The sequence below is a fragment of the Nannobrachium achirus genome (genome assembly GCF_963921795.1).
Source record: "Nannobrachium achirus genome assembly, chromosome: 4".
NCBI classification, from domain to species: Eukaryota; Metazoa; Chordata; class Actinopteri; order Myctophiformes; family Myctophidae; genus Nannobrachium; species Nannobrachium achirus.
Window position 1 is genome coordinate 36,405,532 of NC_137813.1, and position 21,856 is coordinate 36,427,387.

The 21,856-nt window shown below is 41.1% G+C and overlaps 1 protein-coding gene across 2 annotated transcripts; it reads right to left on the minus strand.

Annotated features, from left to right (window-relative positions):
- Window positions 1-1,881: 1,881 nt before the first annotated feature.
- Window positions 1,882-20,723, minus strand: LOC308284139 (branched-chain-amino-acid aminotransferase, cytosolic-like). Of its 2 annotated transcripts, XM_080724687.1 has the most exons (18): window positions 20,452-20,723; window positions 20,309-20,347; window positions 19,812-19,909; window positions 19,078-19,144; window positions 18,867-18,958; window positions 18,595-18,699; window positions 18,427-18,494; window positions 18,227-18,323; window positions 12,409-12,480; window positions 11,657-11,857; window positions 9,669-9,779; window positions 7,533-7,652; window positions 7,038-7,201; window positions 5,764-5,906; window positions 5,386-5,471; window positions 3,134-3,274; window positions 2,188-2,262; window positions 1,882-2,017 (listed from the first exon to the last, which is right to left on the minus strand). In XM_080724687.1, exons 1-18 carry the CDS (start codon window positions 20,540-20,542, stop codon window positions 1,976-1,978), a joined length of 1,812 nt encoding a protein of 603 aa, XP_080580813.1. In that variant the 5' UTR covers window positions 20,543-20,723; the 3' UTR covers window positions 1,882-1,975. The 2 variants fall into 2 exon arrangements, with proteins under 2 accessions (XP_080580813.1, XP_080580814.1); XM_080724688.1 differs by lacking the exons at window positions 18,227-18,323; window positions 18,427-18,494; window positions 18,595-18,699; ... (3 more) ...; window positions 20,309-20,347; window positions 20,452-20,723 and adding an exon at window positions 14,050-14,104.
- Between the last annotated feature and the right edge of the window lie 1,133 nt (window positions 20,724-21,856).

Sequence of the window (21,856 nt, forward strand, 5' to 3'; positions counted from 1 at the left end):
AACTGAAAAAAGTGTCGATTGTTGTTGAAAGAACGTTGTTTTGTCGTAGGACCCAGCTGATGAATTATAAATTAGCCTTAAGAATACATTCAAGGGCAAGAAAAGCAGCAAGAGAAGAGAAGGACATAAAGCTGGATAATATACAGCAAACATTGGTTATACAGCAAAGCAAACACTTGGGAAGACAATAGTTATAATTCCATACCCAAAAGGACAAACATAATTTAAAATCCCCTCCTAATTTGTCTTTTCTTTTTTATAGAAAAAAATATTTTTCGATACAATAAAGTTTACATTAACGATAACACGCAAACTAGTGCAGTGTTTGCCAGCAAATCTAAAATGGTCTCTTTCTTGTTGCTAAAGAGTAACTATATCTACAACATCTAGGCCACAGCCTAATTGTTACCCCACTATTTGTGCATACTGTAGGTTTACCTAGACCTCACCTTTAAAATCCCGGTCATTTGACAAAACTATTTTTTTTGTCGGCAGTAACATCTTTACAGTCAAAATAGAAGGACTTTAAAGCCACTCTTTTAAAACTTTTAAAGTAAAACAAACATATTCACATGACTGACTGACATCATCCAGGTCACAGTAAACCCAGTTCTACTATACGACACTGTTTTAAAAAGCACCTTTAGTGTCACATTGACATGGACCCATGACACCTAAAGCAATATTCTATACACTAACATACCCCGTAGTTCGTTTATGAGACCGTATCAGTACTAGATTCAAGGTTGAATTTCACGTTTCAAATATTTTTTTTAAGGCCGTCACCCGTCATTGCTATGAGATTATTTTCATATATTAGTAACATAAGAAAATAAAAACGATGTTGCTGTTGTACAGTATGCACACTTAAGATAAACATGTTAAAACGTTTAAATCATGAAGAACAGTACCTGTAGAAAGCACTTCACTAACCAACAAAACAAACATGTACAGTAACTGCTTTTGTATTGCTAGTTCTTCAAGTCCTAGGATTGGATTATATCATTTTGTTTGCTAAAATGACCATATTTGCTAGCTTAATCTGTGTTTGTGCAATGAGCTATGAGGAACACTTTGTGCAGCTGTAAATGTGCAGAGATACGAATGCATACGATGATATGAGACAAAAAATAATGCACTTTTGAATGGAGTGTAGACATTTTCTAAGCAGCATAATTGAGCTGTTCAGCTTTTTAGTCTTTTAAATATTACCCATTAGACTTGAACCTTGAATCAGTCAATTCAAAGTAGAAAGGACATGACTACCAGGCCAATCCATCACATGTCATTAAGCCTGTGCAGTATCCTTACAGGACATTTTATTTTGTTGATTAACTACTTTCTTTTTGATTGGTTAGTTGTTTTTGCTTGCTTCTTCTTATTTAGCTTTTCTAAACACAGCCGTGTTAACACTGGTATTTCTGCTTTGTGGCCTACCCCTTGAAGTTAGCGTCAATGCAAAGACAGTCAACATTGCATATAGTTGTTAATATTGCTTTCAAATGCAAGTTGTCACATTCAAAAGATGAACCTTATTCCTTGGAGATTCTGTATCTAAATGTCAGAAACTGTGATTAAAATATCGTCACTGTCGGGCAGAAACCAAGTTTCAAATTTGTACGTTTTTTCGCTAAGTAAAGCCCTGCTTCATCAGACAAGGCCGTCGCACAAAAGAAGTGAAAACAGCAGATCTACAAGCACACAACGCCTCGCGGTGCGAGGCGTTGTGTGCTTGTAGTTCGGCTGTTTTCACTAGTTTAGTTCATTTTTTTAAATGATAAAAACGAACGATTTTGGACACCCGACAACGACGATATTGTGCCTAAGAAGCATAACAGGGGAGCTGTCTGTCTTCTCTGGCCAGCCAATCAGTAGGCGTGCATTAGTGGGTTGAGGGAGGGGCAGGGACTGCTGGTGTTCCAAGCTGGAATTATGGGACTTTTCTTGATACAAATGGCATGTGCAAGTGGCCAATTTAAACCACCAATGGAGCCCAGTCACTCTGTTTGCGTCCATACTGGGTAAAGCAAGGGAGCAAGTGCAAAGAAAGGACAGGAAAAGGAAATTAAAACTTGTTGAATGCTTGATTTGTTGTTTTGTTACAACAAATGTTAAGTACAGTATGATCCGTGGTGAGCGTAAAAGTACGAAGGTGAGCGTTAGCGCAATTAAGGCTTTTAGGCTTACCTGAATATCAGTAAGTTCTTTATGGAATCTCTTGGCCAAGTCTGGACCATTCTGCATAGTGGGAATCTGGTACGTCTGAGAGAAAGAGACAGATTGAGAGTTAAAGTGGCAGGAATAAAGAATTTAATCAGTGCTTTCAGATTTTAAGGAAGAACAGAAAATAGTTTACCCTCATTTTGAGACATGATGGAACGTCAAAACGTTTACAGAAAGCTAAAATATGAAGATGAAGATGAAAGAGGAAACTACAAGTAGGAGATGTCTGCGCGCTTCGGCCAGCAGTTATTGGTAGAAGGGCTCGTTGGTGCTCAACAAGGACAAACTATATCAAAAAGACATATTACCTGGGCACATCAAAAATGACTACCCAAATAAAAATGATGGAGCACTCAACTGGTCTGCACGTTCATTTATTGTAGAGCAGGGCCCCCCAATTAGTTTTCCCCAAGGGCCGAATTATGTCTAGGGTACCAAGCCGAGGGCCACAACATTGCAGGAGGCGACGGTGCCGTTCCCGCTACTCCAGCGACAGTTTTTTATCATTTTAAAAATGATTTAAACTAGTGAAAACAGCCGATCTACAAGCACACAACGCCTCGCGGTGCGAGGCGTTGTGTGCTTGTAGATCTGCTGTTTTCACTACTTTTGTGCAACGGTCTTGTATTATTTGCGAAAGAACTCACAAATTTGGAGATACGAGGTTTCCACCCGACAACGACAATTTACAAGTGTTGTTGGTGCTCTTATACCACTATTATTACTGGGGTTGGTGTGGGCCAGACAGTAGCCCCCCTTGCTGCTTTTCTTGCCCTATCGGGGAACCCTGTTGCAGAGCGACAGGGTGACTGATGTTTCGACGTTTAGTCTTCCTCAGAGTTTTTTTTTGAGTGCCCAGGTAATGTCTTTTTGAAAGAGGAAACTAGTTGGTTGCACTAAAAAGTCTTACCTTTCCTTTGTACAGCAGGCTGCCAACAGGACAAACGACGCAGGCAGTCCCTGCTCCGAACACTTCCATAATCCTTCCCGAGTCCAGGGCTCCAAGCAGCTCCTTCATGCAGATTTTGCGTTCAGTAACTTTAAACTCACCCTGAAGGAAACCAGGGAAGGAATTAGACTCAGAACCATGGGGGCAGTTGTCCGGATTTAAAATGAAGCAAATACGGAACTAAAAGTTCCTATGATTGGCCGCTAGTTGTGCTGTTCTGGTACCAAAAGCAACATGTTCTCCATAGGATTCTATTCATTTCCCCCGAACCTTTACATTTGATTTTCTTACCTTAACTCACCCACCGCTATTTTTAAGACCCTTCTAATGGTCCACACCGCCAGGATTTTGCCTACCTTTAACGTGGGCGCGCGCGAATCCATTGCGCGATGGTTCACCGATTGCATTCACAATACGATCCAGGAACGGTAAGCAACAAAGCACTACAGCCTTCCATCGCTCAAAGCGAAACCGACGGAGCGCCACGCTGGTGTTGCACAACATTGAACCGGATGACATTTCGGCAGACAGGATACAGGCGTCGTTGTCCCGCCCCCCCATTTCCGTTCTGGAATATCCAGATCCGTTTTTTGTGAATAGGGCGCTTCCTTAGAGCGCTATGGACGGCGAATCGGCGATCATACTTTTTTGTTTTATAGTTATTAAAGCTAATTGATAACTCGTCGTATTCGTCATAAGCAGAGTGGACCCATAACTATAGCTCGTCAAACTCGACATATGCAGTGGGTGAGTTAATAAACATTGTCATAAATACTTTATGGTTCCTGTCGCTAGTTTAAAGCCTTGTTTCAATCACATGATATGCATTTTGTGAAATGATGGTCCAATTCATGTTATAATTGATGTTAAAGCAGGGTATGATGTAGGAGGGGCTTGTGATCGTAGCCTTGTGATGATTAATCTTTGTGTGCTTTAATTCTGGCACGCTCAAGACAATGTCCCATGTATCCCTGCGGTTGCACGTGACCGTTGGCAGCCAATAGCATTCCAATTGGGTACCAGTAAACAATGATGGTGACACCCATACAAGGGCAAAAAAAGCTTCATTTTCGCAGCATGGAAACCAATGGGTTCCCACCGTCCATATTTTTCTATGTCTATGCTCAGAACAGGATTGGTGGCTTGGTGACTTTGTGTGTGCCCTCCCCAACCTCATTCACTAGCCTCAAGAGTAGAACTACAGCGAATGCTTGTGAAGCATTGCATGTGAGCTATGGTGACCATCCGTTGGTGACCAGGCAATGTGAGAAAACACTTCATAATAAATCAGCATGCTTTGTTGAATGAGGATAACCCTTACAGGCACACTGGCACAACACACAACTATAAAACTTACATTGGCAAAACGTAGGCCTATTTAGTAAGTAAACCACAACACATCGAATTCTATTCTACTTGCATAATGGAGATACTTTAGCATTTACATTGCCGACATCACCTCCATAATTTAGGTCATGAATCCATCTGCCACTGTTATCCAAACGTTCTCTTTGGACTGCTTCAGAACATCTGACAGTCACAGTATGCCTACATCTACAGTACTTAGCAGGTCACACAATGGACCATTGATATGCATCCAAATTCTGGTTGTTTTTGATCGATATGCGAGATAGATACACTCACGGGTACGCAAAGGCACGTCTGTGGGTGGGTGCACATGCAGCTAAAACAACTAGTAAAAAGGCTGCCCCACTCCCCACCGCCAGTACACACCTGGTGACTAGAAACAACAGCAACAAGTAAACAGGGGTTTAAATATCATTAGAAATGCCATGTTCAGCATTTGCCACTATTGATTACTGTACAGACTCTTTGCTTCACTTGGCATTTTGTGGAGCTGGGATTGGCTTGCATATTCTGTGGTCACTGGTCAGCCAAGATCATGAAGTAAATGCATTGTCAGAGATATTAAATCATGATGTAGAATTAGATTAGACATTTACTCTTAAGGCTTGATCAGTAAATAAGCTGACCAAGTGGCTGAGAAAGGCAAGACCACAGTAAGGCAATACTGTAGTGTAGATCTGATCAGTGGTTTTCAACCCTTTTCATATCAAGGCCCATTATTTACACACTGAGGATTTTACAGTGTAGATTTGGCACCCCATTTGAAAAAAACTTCAAATCAAATGTATGAACTTGGGATAATGCATATCAAACTGGATCTTGAAATAAAAAAACATAGGTGTTACCCATTGTCTGGCCAGGTCTAGCAAAGACTGCCTTGTGACTCCAGGTAGAATAATGCCATCCAGAGGAGGGGTGAGCAGCTCCTTCTCTGTAGAGATACAAACAAACACAAAAAAAAACACTTTATTTATATTAATGAAAATCAACCTTTCTTTCAAGTCACGGTTTAAAACGAGAGAACACACACACACACACACACACACACACACACACACACACACAAACACACACACACACACACACACACACACACACACACACACACACACACACACACACACACACACACACACACACACACACACACACACACACACACACACACACACACACACACACACACACACACACACACACAAACACACACACACAGGCCTGACCTCCAGTCTCGCTGGTCCAGTAGATAAAGAGGTTCATGGTGCCGACCTCGGTGATCTCCTCCTGTTCTCCGTACAACCACAGCACCTGCTGACAACCCTGCTTTATTGCCTCATTCTGCACAGCTATTGTGGGGCCGTAGTTACTGAAGGATGAGAACAGAACACACATTTAAAATATTATCATCCCAATGTCTTGTGTAATAGGGTAAAAATGCGCAACCAAAGTGAAGCCCAGATCAGACATTTACTCTTGCGGCTTGATCAGTGAGCAGACTGGTACCAACTAGACCGACTAGCTGAAAAGGCAAGCCCACCGTAAGGTTCAACGTTTTCAGGCCGGGGACCCCCAAACTGATGGGGAGATGGAGCAGGGACCCCCGGTCGGGGCTACGACATATTTTTTATTTTAAACATGTACAAGTTACAGCGAGCAGGGTGGGCCGTACCACTACCATTTCTAAACATACTACTTATTAACTGAGAACCAATGTCAATAATATCAACAATCTGTCAAATGCATAGTTATCATGTATTCAAGCTTTTCAAAATGGATAGAATCATGATTTATTTTTTAACATAAATGTAAAAAAAAAAAAAAAATGTTGGTGTAGATGATTACTTATGGCCCTTTGTCTTTTTCTGATTGCTTACAGCTTCTCAATATGGACCCCAGCAACGCCTCTACCCACCCAGCTATGGCAAATGTTACCAGTGTCTTACTGCTGATGACTTGCTCGCTTTAGCCCTGCCTTAAATCCACTTTATGTGTGCATGTGCAAACAAGACACAAGGTGGCAGTAGTCCTCACATAACCTGCAGTCCATTTGCTAAATTTACTGGCTTGAAATGAGATCAAATTCGTTCACCTAAATTAAGTTTGACCTAAACTGCCAGCCTAAACTGCCAGCCCCAATATTATGTAACGATTATGTAATAATTGTGACAGCCCTACTCAAAGGAAAACAAAACAACTGCCCCCCCAACAATCTAAAAAAGCAGAATTATGTTAATCTGTCATGTCTTTAACATAATTGAGCACTGTGTTTCAAGTCACTATGGCCCTCTCAAAATAAATGCTGCCCACCCCTGCACTAAACCCTTCGAATTGAGATCAACGTGCATAGTGCGCGTCAAGTGGCATTATATAATTGTTATAGGATTATATAATCTAAGCTGAGCAAATGCAGGCCCAGCATGACAAGAGTCATGTGGAATGAGGCCTGTGATTAGGGGTGTGGGTGTGGCCATCTGTCAGGGTAGGATGCAAAACTCACCCTCCCATCTTATATGCGCCGACGCCTCCTCTCCAAGCCCTGACAAAGGCAGGGTCCGCCAGCAGGGAAACAGGGTTGAAGGAACCAGTGGCAAAGTATGGCCCCACAGGTCCAACGATGACAAAGATCAGAGCTTTGCCTGCCCTGGACACTCCTAAGGACGGCTGAGTACAGTGAAGAAGGACAGACATTCAATATTTCTTCGGAAAATCGATCTCACAATGTATGATACAGAATCTTCCAACGTTTTGTATTACAGAACCACGTGCTCAGTGACAAAGACATGTCACTGCATGTTCTCAAATGTGCTGAGAGCATTTTATTACCCCTTAGCAACAAGTACCATTACCAGCAGCAGGCATCGGCCATCTGTTGAGTGCTACTAGCAAAACAAAGATGAGTCTAGTGTTGTCACAGGGGCTTATAAATGTAATGTTTGTTTTTCTTGTTTTTTCCCCTGTACACGGAATTAGCCTAATGTTACAACAGGCTCACCTCAATTCCTATGAAGGTTGGTCTGATGTAGAGACTAGCATCCAGGGAGAAGGGAACCCAGTCCTGGTCGACCTCTACCAGCTTCCTTATACACTCCAGAAGTTCTCCTTTGTCAAACAACTAGATACACCAAAAGAGGGACAGTAGTTTAATGAATCACTTCATAATATTGCAAACAAATTCATACCTAAGATGAATTACTTCAATTCAGATAAAGTTAACAGGACGAGGCCTTATTAAAAGGTGTAACATTGTCCTTGCCGTGTTATTCCACACCCCAAAGAACACTGATACATTCCAATAATTCATACAGGTTGAATATATTTTTCTAGTCACTTCATTTATGGGATTTTGGTCACTGGGAGAAATTTAGAACAAATTCTAAGACTATATTTGTAGTCATAGTCATAGTGCTTGGTGTGGACAGCCCTTTAATGTAACTCTCTGCGTGTATAAATGTAACCAAATGGACCCATAACCATTTGGTTACATTTGTACAGTCTGTACTCCCCCTTCTCTTCCAGATAATACCAAGGCCTCTCTTTGCGCCATCAACCATGTCAAATAACACCACCATCACTGCATTGTTGTAGCTAGTGTGGGAGTCCCAGACTGGGCACAATGCCAGCTGTTGTGTTTGGGTACACAATGAGCAGGAACTACATGTACGAGGTACTCCATCCCAGCTATGGAGTGCCTAGCTCTTTTCCTAAGTCTCTTAAGGGGAGTTGCAGTTTCATCTAGGGCTGTCACGATATGACATTTTACATGACAATTAATTGTCACTCAAATAATTGGCAATTAACGATTTAATTGTGTTTTTGTCATTGACAATTACATTTCTGTTTGGCTTTTAGGCTTTGAAGTTGCACATGGCAAATATGACACAAAACCTAAATACACGAAGAAATTACTGACATATTTGACAACTTACTACTTAAAAAATAACATTGATAGTGGAAATAGCCGATCTACAAGCTCACAACGCGTCGCGATGCGACGCGTTGTGAGCTTGTAGATCTGCTATTTCCACTATTTCTGTCATTTTTCAACATTCACGATTATGACGATTATGACAAAATAATTGCGATAATGTCAAATAATCACGATTAGACGATTATGTAATAATTGTGACAGCCCTATTCTTAAGTCTCTTAAGGGGAGTTGCAGTTTCATCATTGTTGGATCAAAATCCTTTAGAATTCACTGTATCTAAAAAGGCACTATGATTGGCTGTTGTGACACGAATGTTTTACAGAAGTTGTTGTCGGCCTCATTCAAGCTGCCCGGTGCTTGAATGTGTACTTTTGTCTTTGCATTGACTTTGTAATGTAATCATGCTGCACGAAAGAATATCTTCACCTCCTGTGTGAACACACCTTTAGAGGCTTGTCTCTCCTAATATATTCACTGGTAAACACTTGCTAAGAGAATGTGTCAAGTGATCTCAAATGGTGTACATCTGATTTTGGATTGACTGAAACGCTTTGGCTGTCAATTACTGTTAGCACATATTTTTTTGTTTTACAACAAATTGAGTTTGGTGCGAGCCGTCATTATTAGGCCTAGAAATGATTGAATGCTTTAACCAGTGAAAAATAGCAGATATAGATCTGCTATTTTTGAAAAAAAGTCGTGAAAATGTGTGCAAATCTTTGGATACATGTATTTTTAGAGCGAACGTTTGTAACTCATATTTTGCTTCTGGGTGGTCCTGGAACTAAATATTTTGAGATGCGGGTCCTTGGCCAAATAAATATAATTTTGGGGGTCCTTCATATGAAAAGGTTTGAGCACCACTGACATAGTAGTCTCTCAAGAACAGACTAACTGAGCTCCAGTCAAGTGAAAAGGACCTTTTCTTTGACGATGGCTAACCAGATTGCTGACATAGAAACATAGGTTTTTTTCCAAAAATCTTAGAAGGATTCGAAAGACACTTATAGAATCGGGTCAAAATTCTAATTTTCACGATTTTTCAAAAATAGCAGATCTACAAGCTTGCAGCGCGGCACTTGGTGCCGCGCTGTGAGCTTGTATGTCTGCTATTTTTCAATAGTTAAAGCATAAAATATTGCGTCATAATGTGTTCAGGCCTAAATGGGTTAACAGGGAAACAAGAGGTTGAATGCTTACAGGGAGGCAGCTCCGGTCTGCACTGCGATGCATCCTCTCCATGTTCAACATGGGCCTGTACAGACGGATGTGGCTGTCAACCCCACGGAATGCCTTCATGCCTTCAAACAGCTGGCGGTCAGGAATTAATGAATGACAGATTACACACAGATTTCACACTGGCACAGTATGGAAGTATATGGATAATGGATTATCACTGGAGTGGCTGACAACCACTACCAGCACACAGTAAATGGTAAATGGGACAATATGAAAATGTCATATCACGATTATTGTGACAAAAGAAATCGCCGCAACGCGACGTGTTGTGAGCTTGTAGATCGGCTATTTTTTGGCAAAGACATTTGATAGAGACACATATATTATAAGTACCTTTTACCAATTATAGAGGGTTTAAGTGGTACTGGATATGCAGCTCAGCAATATCACGATAAATGAAATCTCCACAAGTGTTTTTTAGCACGATATACGATAATATCGCTTATCGTCCCATCCCTAGCCAGCACACAGTAAATGGTAAATGGTGCATTTGTATAGCACCTTTATCCAAAGTGCTTTACAACGTGCATTCAAACACACATTCACCCATCGATGGCAGAGGAAACCGTGCAAGACACCAACCTGCTCGTCGAAAGCATTTAGGGGTTGAGTGTCTTGCTCAAGGACACTTCGACACTAGCACAGGGGGAGCCGGAGATCGAACCCTCCGATTCCCAAGTGGCCACTCAACCTCCTGTGCCACTGCCCAGTAAAATCCTCCATGTTCATTTAACTCTGAGAGGGTAAAATGGAACTAAATATACCCGAAAGGGTCCATTTACACTCCCAGAGTTACAAAAATAGATAAAGTAAGGGGAAATCCCTCTAAGTCAAACGCCGATAAGGCAAACGCTGATAAGGCAAACGCAAATGTACTGCCCGGGTCTCCTACCGTAGTGATCTTCTGCCATCTCGTTAAGGAAACAGAGTAGACTCCTTATTTTTAGCAATACAATGGTTATATGTCACAGTTATTGTCCACGACATTGCAAGCGGCGCGAAGGCCGGCCGCGCGGCCGGCGGAGCGCCGCGCGAGTTACGTAGCCGTGGTGAATGCAATCGTTATATTTATGCCCAGGCCGTAAGGCCTGGGCAAGCGCACAATAAACGCATGAATGGAATGAAACGTGATGCAGGTGAGCTCACATTTCACCATAACAAAAGGAGGTTTTAAAAGGAGGTTTGGCTTATCAGCGTTTGCCTTATCGGCGTTTGGCTTATCAGGACGTGCCCTAAAGTAACACTGAGGATTTTAACTGTGTAAACTAAGGGTCTTTCCCACAGAGCCAGATAAAGATACAAAATATCGTTCTCAATTGAAGTGGATGGTAGTGTCCACACTGGACGCTACCATCCACTCCCATCCACTTCAATTGAGAAGGATATTTTTTATCTTTATCTTTCCCGGTGGGAATGACCCTTTAGAGCAGGGTTCATCAATTAGTTTTCCCCAAGGGCCGAATTATGTCTAGGGTACCAAGCCGAGGGCCACAACATCGCAGGGGGCGACGGTGGCGTTCCCACTACTCCAGCGACAGTTCAGATATCGTTGTTGTCGGGTAAAATCTATGTCCAAAACCGTACGTTTTGAATTTATAATTTTTAAAATTGTTTAAACTAGTGAAAACAGCCGATCTACAAGCACACAACGCCTCGCGGTGCGAGGCGTTGTGTGCTTGTAGATCGGCTGTTTTCACTACTTTTGTGCGACGGCCTTGTATGATTTGCGAAGGAACGTACACATTTGGAGATACGAGATTTCCAGCCGACAACGACGATATACTAGTGTTGTTGCTGCTCTTATACCACCATTATTACTGGGGTTGGTGTGGGCCAGACAGTAGCCCCCCGTGGGCCGCAAATGGCCCGCGGGACACCTAGTGGGGAACCCTGCTTTAGAGATACAATGTGTGCACACTTCAACCCAGTGTGTGTGCTTGGCGTCTCACCTCTATGGAGTAGTGCAGGCAAGAGGTGGCAGGGTGTAAGGACAGGTTCTGAAAGGGCTTTATCTGAGGCACCTCCCAGCCCTGCTTCTCTGACCAGTAGATGGTCAGCATGTGGTCAGAGAAGTGTTTGCCGAACACCAGGCTGGAGGGGTCAGGTTTGGGCGCACAGTTTGTGTTCCGCTCAATAGTGAGGTCTGCCGCCTAGAGGCATGTCGAGGACAAGGGGAGAAGGAAAAGGTCCCGGAGAAAGACGGCACAGGAAGAGAGCAAGCAACGGACACAGTGATTTTATTCATTATTGATGGTGCATGCTTTGAAATGGACTCTGACAGCATGCTTTATGATGAGAATTACTTTTACGTCACGAAAAAGCCAGTCAAGCCACAGAGTAATCACTTTGATTATTATTATTTCTTTTAAATTAAAGTAAATTGAATAATGACAATGTACACACAGGGAAAGAGGGAAGGGGGAAGAGAACAGTCACAATTGTATATACTGTTAGGCCTGAAACATGACTTTACAAATGTTACTTTTCAAACTCTCAACATCCAAGTCAAGGTTAAGTGAGGGAAAAAAACAAGAATGTGATGTTTGTTACTGCCTTCCTTCCTGTCATAAAGACACAACACCGTAGGCTGCGCATTGTGCGCAAGCCACACTCAGGCGGTAATAAATTCCATTGGGTGGCCAATAGCCAGGGCCAGTCAAGAGATGTTTGCGTTGTTTTTTTGTTTTTTTTTTTCAATTACCTTAAAGGAACTGGCAAACCGCAGTGACCCCAAGGAGAAAGGGAGGGCCTGAACAATCCGTCCATGAAGTGCCTATACAAGAACAGAAAACAAAGTTCTAATATGGGAAATTAGGTGTGTAATAATAACTACTGTAGTATGACTAACTATAGGCCTACTATAGTGTTGTGCTGGTGCAAAGACATTATGATTATGCAAAGCCTTTGCACAACAGTGGAGAAGTAGGCTATGCCTTTCAGCCAAGGTGACATTTTCATTCATGTGCATGTCCCACTGTCCCACCAAGCCAGTTTGAGTGTTTGTGTGTGTGGGTCAGTCAGGAGGACTCAGGAACACATTGTCGGCAAAGAGACAAATGCATCCAAGGGGCGAGCTTTAAATAGAATCACACAAGCACACATGACTGACAGCAGGTCTGATCAGTGACAACAGAGTGACAAAAGGCAACATGATAAAATAGCCCAGGTGGCTCATGTATTAAAATGCTCAGTGTGTCATCCAGTTGTATAGCTCTGAGACTGTTTGTTTACATTACACTAGTCTCAAAGAGTTAAATTAAATGGTGAGTATTTTACAGTGTACACAATCAACAGGACAAATGGATATGATCAGTGAATGTAACAACACTTGGTGTTTTCACAACTTCAATTCCTTGAAGACAGCGGAGTTTGTGCATAAAACCCCCAGGCCAAGGGTGTAAACTGTGTAATAACGTTGTGAATATATCAGTAGGAGACATGAAATAAAGTTGTTGGACCCAAGCTGTTCCCATAGCAACGCATTTCCACTGACAAGGGCTATAACTAAACATTTACTAACATGGAGCATGACATTTATTCTTAATATTTAACACCCATATAACGACAGTGACACGTCTACAGTATATGGTCCACTTATTGCAATAAGACAAACGTAATAAACATTTGCGCCGGGCTTTGAAACCTTATAGAGTGTGAATAATCAATGTCAAGGTAATAACAGTGGTGTAAAGAAGTACTTTTACTTTACTGGAGTATTTTCCATTTCCAATACTTCTACTTCTACTCCACTACATCTCTCAAGAGGCAAGTATTGTAACTTTACCCCGTTACAGTTATTTGAAAACTGTAGTTACTATGCTATATTACTTTGCAGATACATACATAGGCTATTTGAAAATAGCCAATCTACAAGCTCACGACACGTCGATGGGATCGGCGTTGTGAGCTTGTAGGTCGGCTATTTTCAAACACGTTGTATTTTTATTTTGGTAGCCTACTTCAAGTATATTTTGATGCCAAATACTTTCGTACTTTTAATTCCGGACGCTTACTTGTAGCAGAGTATTTCTACATTGCAGTATTGATACTTTTACTGTGTAATAACATACATTAGAGCACATTTTCCACCACTTGTAAAGGTAATAACTATGTGTGTCATAAGACATTCAAGCAGCATCTATTCTAAACAGCAGGGGAAAAAAACCTTCCTTCCTCTGCGTCTTGACGGTCAGTCAAGTTAAAAGCAATTAACCAAATTTCAATCATCCAGCTATTATCTGTTGTTGACTAATGGGTTATTCCTTGGTTACTCATTGATGGAGACCGTCCTGGGAAAGAAAACGGACAATATTGAGAGATAAACAGCGATCTTTGGACTCACCGTTCTGATGGCTGCCATTGCTGCTATGTAATGTAATGAATGCCAAATCTGCTCGTGTGGGAACACATTGACACATAAGTTCCGGTTTGACACAACTGACAATTCTCTCCACGTGAAAGCTGCTTCGAATTACATCCAAAAATAAATGACAGAACAACGACGCATTTATTACCACTATTTACTTTTTTAGGGATCAGTCTTTTTCTTTTTACATGACGTTTAATACCTGTTTTTATGTTGAAATTGCACTGAAAAAGGGCAATATGGCTCTCAGCTCACGTTAGATTACCCTTCTGTTTTTATGAGATGTTTTATAGTTCTATATGTTTGCTTAATGATTAGAATTAAAATAATATGATACAGAGATACGGTGTCTATAAAGAGTTAATATGGAAGTAATCGGTAGGCGTGACAGTTGTCTTCCATGTGGTTGGACAAAAAGAGGAGGTTAGTTGATTCAAACAGGCCATTGGACTGTCAGTGGGGAGTGGCAGATGTAAAAATATTTAGTAGGTGTGAGTGTGAGACAGGCTGCCAAAAGGAGGATCTATGTCTACCAACCATGCAATACAAAGCAAAACAAATAACCATGTGCCACTAAAATGTATTGAAACATGAAATATGAGCTTTATTTCACAACAGAGTACACTATAGGTCCCACTCTATAGTATGTTAGACTTTATTTTTCTCCTTTCATTTTTTCTATTATCTTTCCTGAGCTATATCTATATAGCCTAAGCTAAAAATAAAACAACAATATTGACTTGGTTAGCTAGTCCTCATTAAACTAAGCAGTCAGTTAAATTAATTACGATAAAACCGGGAAAGAATAGCCTATATGCCATTTTAGATTGCATTGGGCTATTAAAAAATGGTAGATATACAAGCATCTGCTTTTTGACCAATTTACGGTAGACAAATCTTGGAAGTGTCAAGTGTGAGATCTACTGATTTATAGGGCATTTTGTAGAATCTGCCTCAGGTCTTAATGGGTTAAGCAAAATCATATTTCCATTGTGTTATTGCACATTGAAGAGATCCAGTCCAGGCATGTGAGGTAGTTATGATGATGATGGGATCTGACTCTTGAAAGCGTAGTTGAGCTCAGCTCCTCCACTCATCAGCAAGTCGATCCCAGTGCAGAAGGTTGCATCAGCAGCAAGAAATAAGGCAGCCAACCCCATTTCAGCGTATGTCCCCATCCGACCAATCAGCTGTTTGAGGGAAATGACGAGTACAAACATACATACATCTTAGTGCACTGGTTCTCAAAGTGGGGTCTGGGGAACCCCAGAGTGGGGTCTGGGGAACCCCAGGGGTCCTTGAGGAGGTTCCAGGGGGTCCCCAGCAAAATGAGAAACAGTTTTTTAACACTTAAGCGCCATTTACATTTTTCGACTATTAGAAAATGTATGATAAACAGGCTAACATCAAGCTAGATTGGCTATTTGAAAATATCACATCTAACAAGCTGCAATGTGTTGAGCTTGTAGATCTTCTATTTTTGTAAAAAGTCCCTGGTACAAAATATGTCCAAATACTTATCAATTTGGGGGTCCATGACATGAAACTGTTTGAGAACCACTGTTTTAGTGTATCATATTCCTATGTGGTTCTCATAATTTCCCAAACTCAGCAACAGTGGTTGTGCTAGCTCCCACCTGCGAGTGAGTGGAAGAGTATAGGCCTAATATGCTGTCTCAGTTGCTGTGAATAAGAATCATAAATAATGGTTTTCTAGAGCTCTATTATTCCATAGTTCAATAGGAAGTATTAAGGCCCTTTCCCACTGTGGGCAAGGGCGATAACGATAAAAAATATAGTTTTAAATTGAAGTGGATGGTAGTGTCCACAGTCTCCACACCACAACAATAAAGCCGCCATAATTGATGTGAACGCCGACATATATCGTTATCGCGCCCAGTGGGAAAGGGCCTTTTGATGGTGGGTTTTTTTCCCCCCTTCAAATGAGCCCTAGATTTCAAATCCACAAAACATTCCTGTAAATAGAACAAAGGCCTTCATCAACCCTGACTGATGCTATGAATAATGAAGTGCAAGTTGAGACACTACTCTCAAGCCAACATTACACACCTGCAAGTCTAGTCCAACCCAGGACTGGTTTGGAGAGAACTCTGTGTTTAACATTCTATAGGAGATAGCTGTCTGTTAATCTGTTTCTCTCAACAACGTTCCCATATGCCGCAGGGAAGCCTTTCCAATGCAATTTTTTTAACAAGCCCGACACTGTTCATGTTGTAATGGCTTTTCTTTTACGATGGGAGATCTGCTTCTCATAGAAGAGTAGGTTGTAGTGGTAAATGCAGTGCTGTTCTACCTGTCACGCGGGTATACGCAGTATGCTGCGAAGACATTCTTTTGAAAAAGAGAATGCCCTTGTGAACCTTTCAAAGTAGCGTATCTGATAGGCATTATGCACTGACATATGCGCTGGCCACACGAAGAGCCGCGGATCATAGATTATAGTATGCCCTCAAAAAAGTCTAGAACACACCACTGGTAAATGGTGCATTTTTATATAGCGCCTTTATCCAAAGTGCTTTCCAATTGACCCACAGACATTCACATACACCACCGGCAGAGGAAACCAAGCACCAAACTGCTCATCGGGTTCACTGTCTTGCTCAAGAACACTTCGACACTAGAGTTAGAGTTAGGGTTAGGGTTAGGTTAAGGATAGGTTCAGGTTTTGGTGCACCTCTGCCGCGGTCCAAGTGACTACAATGGAGCGCTCCCTACCTCCGGTTCAGCCAATCACAAGCTTCAAAAATGAGTCTGGGGCGTGGTTTTTCCTTAGCTCTCCTAGAATTTAGAAACTCGCAGTTTTGGATGTCTGAATGTTCTATGTTATGCTGGTTGTTTAATAAGGACGTTTTTGTTCTAGCAAAATTCATAGAGAAGGCATGGCAGTTGCGTTGGAGAACATTGTATTTTCTTACCCCTAAATAGCAGCATGGACTATCAATGGACTATCAATGTGTTTTTCTTGTTGTTTGTGGTGTATCTTGGTGTATACTGTATGTATGTATTGTAAGTGTCTTGTAAGCCCATGCAGGCTGGCATCATTTGGTGCAGGACACTTAAATAAAAATGTCTTATCTATCAGTGCCTACTGTAACTATTAAATAATCGAGGTAATCACCCAGAACACACTTCAAGGTAGAGTTATTCTATAATTCTATTGGTAAAATTCCTCGCTGAGGCACAGTTCAATAGTAACTAGCCACAATGATAAGAGTTGAACAATTATATACTGTACATTGGAATGTTGTCTATGACACAGACAGAAACAGACCTAGACGTATTCCATCAGTTAAAGTTCCTGGCTTCACTTGTTTGTTAATCACATATTTGATGTCCTTTGATATGTTTGGATCATCCAAGAATGGCACGTTCATATTCTGCTGTGCTAAGTGAGTGTATTCTTTTGCCAGCAAGGTATTGAGCAGCCCTTCCATATGTTCCCGGAATTCAGTTTCCAAGGGCCTTGCTTGATGCAGGGTAGGATCAAATTCCCTTTTCCATTCAATGGCCTGCCATAACATTTTTGCATCATCACAGTCCATTATGCGCTGCCATCGAGGTGGCAAAGATTCTGGGACTACGGGTAGGTCAGGACTACGGGTAGGTCAGGCAGGGTGTGCTGAGCCTGGGGTTCTATACATTGAATGTTTATAATTGTATTTTTGATTCTCTTAATCATTTATTTCTCACTACACTTTATTTACTGTAGTATACATGTATAAAAACCTTCATTAAGTCTGATGATTGTAGGCTATGTCATTTTGCCAGCATGTACACTTAAAACGTTTTGTTTGTTTTGCATACATCCTCGTCTTTTTGTTCTGTTTGTTGGATTAGATTTTCTTCAATTTTATGTGAAGCACTTTAATAACTTTGTTTCAATCAGTGCTCTATAAATAGTGGTGGTGGTTGTAGAACTTCTACTTTTAAGGGAGTATTATTCCATTACGGTATTGCAATAAATAATTGGAAATAATTATGGTATGAACAGTGGTAGACATACAATTGCATGAGATGGCCCTAATTATCTTTCCATATTTGTCCCAAGAATTTTAAGAGACCCTACTTTTCCCAACTCTCTAGATCTGTGCAGTGACCCTGTATTCAATGGGTTTCTGGCTCGTAAACATACCTGACAATTCTCTCCTGCTTTTATGGCTGCAGCAGCATCTGTCGTCTGTCCAGCTAACTCTTCCCACAGAGGTGTCAGAACATTACCTGGAGAGAGGCTGCAATGGAAAGTCAAATAGAACACAATGACATTTACTGAAATGGCAAAATAGCTAGCTATATCACAATCTGTAAACCAGTAAACTTGTGAGTTTGACTCACCTATTAACTCTCACTTTGTAGCGGCTCTCATCCACAGCCATTGCTCTTGTCATGGCATTTATCGCCCCCTTGTGGAAAAACATTCACACAACAGTTTCTTTTCCCTGTCAAGTCTGACAATTGAGAATAGATCTGGGTAGTTTTTGTCTGGTCTTGTATCTCACTCACCTTAGTGGCCACATAAGGTGCAGCATCCTTCTGACCAATAGTGCCCACTAGACTGGACACATTGATGATGCTTCCTTCACGCTGTCGCAGGTAAGGCAAAGCATACTGGAGGAATACAGAGAAAAGGTCATTGAAGCATCGCGTGTGTGTGTGTGTGTGTGTGTGTGTGTGTGTGTGTGTGTGTGTGTGTGTGTGTGTGTGTGTGTGTGTTCTTATTAATGTTTATTTGGGCAAGTATATACTGACAGGTACTGTAAATAATGTGTATATACTTTAGAAGCCAAGAAGTAGCTGATGAGATTCAGATTCAACAGATCTCTAAATTCATCAGCAGTGGTCTCATCAGTAGGCTTATGGGGTGGGTCTGAGGGGGACAAACAGATAAAGGCATAAATACAAGCATAGTACCAACAGACACGCACGTCGCACGTGTTCCTACACAACATTGTCTATTCTCTTCGGAAGAAAAGATAAGATACTCACGCCACCCAGCATTGTTAACCAGGCAGTCTATTTGTCCATAATGCTCAACAGTCACTGCAATGAGTTTCTGGGGAGAGATGTTTACTTTTTAAGTCAAATGCACTGGAATGGAGTGGGCACAGGAACCGGTTCGGCATAATTCATCATAGTCAAATGCACAATGCAAAGCATGGACTATAATCCAGGTGAACAAACAGAAGCTCACAAAACATAGAAGTGCATTGTCCTGAAAGGACACTTGAGCAGTGTAGGTTAATCTGTAGCAGTACTATGTGCAAGATACCTGTGGAGAATAAGAAGTATGGTAGAATTATACCTTATATTATGTTGTTCACCTTTGGCCTTATGTTATGATCTGAGAGTCTGAATTTGCCATGGCCTGGTATTTATTGTTCTGGCTACAGCTTGATCCTGTGACATTATCTTTGTCCTTGTCGCTTTCCTTAGAAACCATGGCATCGAAACAGGCCAAATGTGAACATAATAACAATACAAGGTGTGATTCTACCATAATTATGATATTCATAATATGTCCCTTTCACCAGTCATGGATGCTTGGGAGATGGAAACCACAAACATAAAAGGTGAAGAATATGAGCTGATGAAAGCTTCAACCAAAATGTTTATTGGCCTTGGTCAGATGAATAAGTTGGATAGAATCCAAGCCGGTCTCGTGATCATGTACCATCACTAGGAAATCCCACAGTAGAGTTGGCTAGCATGTACCACTTTACCTTGATGTCGTCCTCTTTGGTCATGTCACAGCTCACAAATTTGCATGACCCTGGACCTGCCTTGTTGAGCTCCACCTCTAGAGCTTCACCTGATGCAGCTGAAAACATTAATAATTATAATTAATAATTATATAGGCCTAGCCTATATACAATTATTGGTGCCATTTCCATTTTAATACAACTACTTAATTCAGTTGTGTAGTACAATGATTTTTAAATCAAATTAAATTAGTTATGTGAATTCACCCCATATGTACATTTAGAATTGTTTGTTTTACTTCACTGTCTTTTGTGTGTGTGTGTGTGTGTGTGTGTGTGTGTGTGTGTGTGTGTGTGTGTGTGTGTGTGTGTGTGTGTGTGTGTGTGTGTGTGTGTGTGTGTAAGAAAAATAAGGAAGTACTGTTTGTAAATCTGATTTGAAAATGTATAGGCTATCCTGTGCCTAACAATACAAATATATAAAATATTTGAAACAAGAAATAAAACATTTTACCAACCTCCTCTTGCACAAAACACTACTTTGGCTCCATTCTCCACTGAAATAATTAAAGAAGATTGTTACTTAGTGCTCCATTCCCTGATGGTCATCACAAACTGGTTAGCCACTACTGCAAAGTGCAGACAGAATTGTATATCCTACCAAATACTTGGACAATGCCCTGGCCAATTCCTTTCGATCCTCCAGTGACAATGGCAACTTTGTTATGGTACCGCAGTGAACTGACAGACATTATGATGCTGGCAGAGAGACGCAATGATTTGGGTGAGAAGTTGAACTGAGAATCCGCTGGTGGACGCTGCAGAATGCCTAAAAAGGGAAATAAGCATAGGAAGTAAGTCACGGGCTACCTGTTGCACTTGTTTGTCTAGCTCTGCAGGCAAGCTATTGCGTAAAGTTTTGCGCACTGCTGTTTCCACAAAAGACACGCTTGACGCTTCCTTTTTCAGTTCATGTGATTTCCCGTGTCATCACATGTTGTTTATTTATCTTTCATTTTATTCCTTTAAGTTCAAAGTTCCCCAAATCATGCGTGCCCTTGTGGGAGTTGTAGTTTTCTTGAACACAGACACTTGCGGATATGTTTGTGTATTGTTCAATAATGAATGGCTACCTATTTTCACTGCCCCTCCCCCTTTACTTTTTTATGAGCCTGATATGTTGGTTGTCTTAAATCAGGGGTCTTCAACGTTTTCAGGCCAGGGACCCCCAAACTGATGGGGAGATGGAGCAGGGACCCCCTCGTGGGGTGGGGGTGGGGCTACAACATAGGCCTATATTGTATATTTATGTACAGTATACATTTGTGTTTCATGTGTAAACATACCATGTTGTGTGCATTCAATAGGCTACTATGCTATTAAAATAATAGATTCATATATTCATGCTTTTATGTGGCCATACCACTGCGATTTATAAACATACCTTATCAACTGAGAACTAATGTCAATACTATCAATCTATCACTAATAATCTGTCAGTTGCACAAAAATCATGTATACAGCTATTCAAATGAGACAGTATCATGTTTTTTATATTTAAAAACTAATTTAAAAAAGAAAAATACAAATATATATATTTTTTCCCTCCAACAACTTCGGGGACACCCTGCAGTATCCCCGCGGACCGGGTTGCGGACCCCCTGTTGAAGACCCCTGTAAATAAAAGAAGAGAAGATCGAGCATCAGAATGGGCTAATTTGAAATCAGAATAAATGGATTATCAATTATATAGTAAATGTCAAAGAGAGAGAGAACAAGACAGAAGTGGATTTAACATTATCCCATTTACTGAAAAGTGACATGTTCATCCCATTGCAGTATTATTCACCACTGTATTAACATCTTAAATTCTGGTGCACATCTGTGGGTCACTGTTGTCTACTGTAAGTACAGTAGCTGCTCACTTTGAGCAATGTGTGGATCCATGTTCATGTATTTACTACGTGTCTAAAAGGGATTATTGGGGCAGGGGGGTATAGGAGGTTGACATTTTAGGGTGGGAAGGTTGTTAGGGGTGGGGTAGGGGGCTGCACGAGGCTGCACTT

Coding starts and splice junctions, on each gene's coding strand:
- LOC308284139 (XM_080724687.1), bottom strand. CDS start 20,542: ATGTCTGTCAGTTCACTGCGGTACCATAACAAAGTTGCCATTGTCACT. Junction 18,959..19,077: donor GGTTAACAATGCTGGGTGGC/GTGAGTATCTTA, acceptor TGTCCCCCTCAG/ACCCACCCCATAAGCCTACT. Junction 2,018..2,187: donor AAGAACTTACTGATATTCAG/GTAAGCCTAAAA, acceptor TGCTTTACCCAG/TATGGACGCAAACAGAGTGA.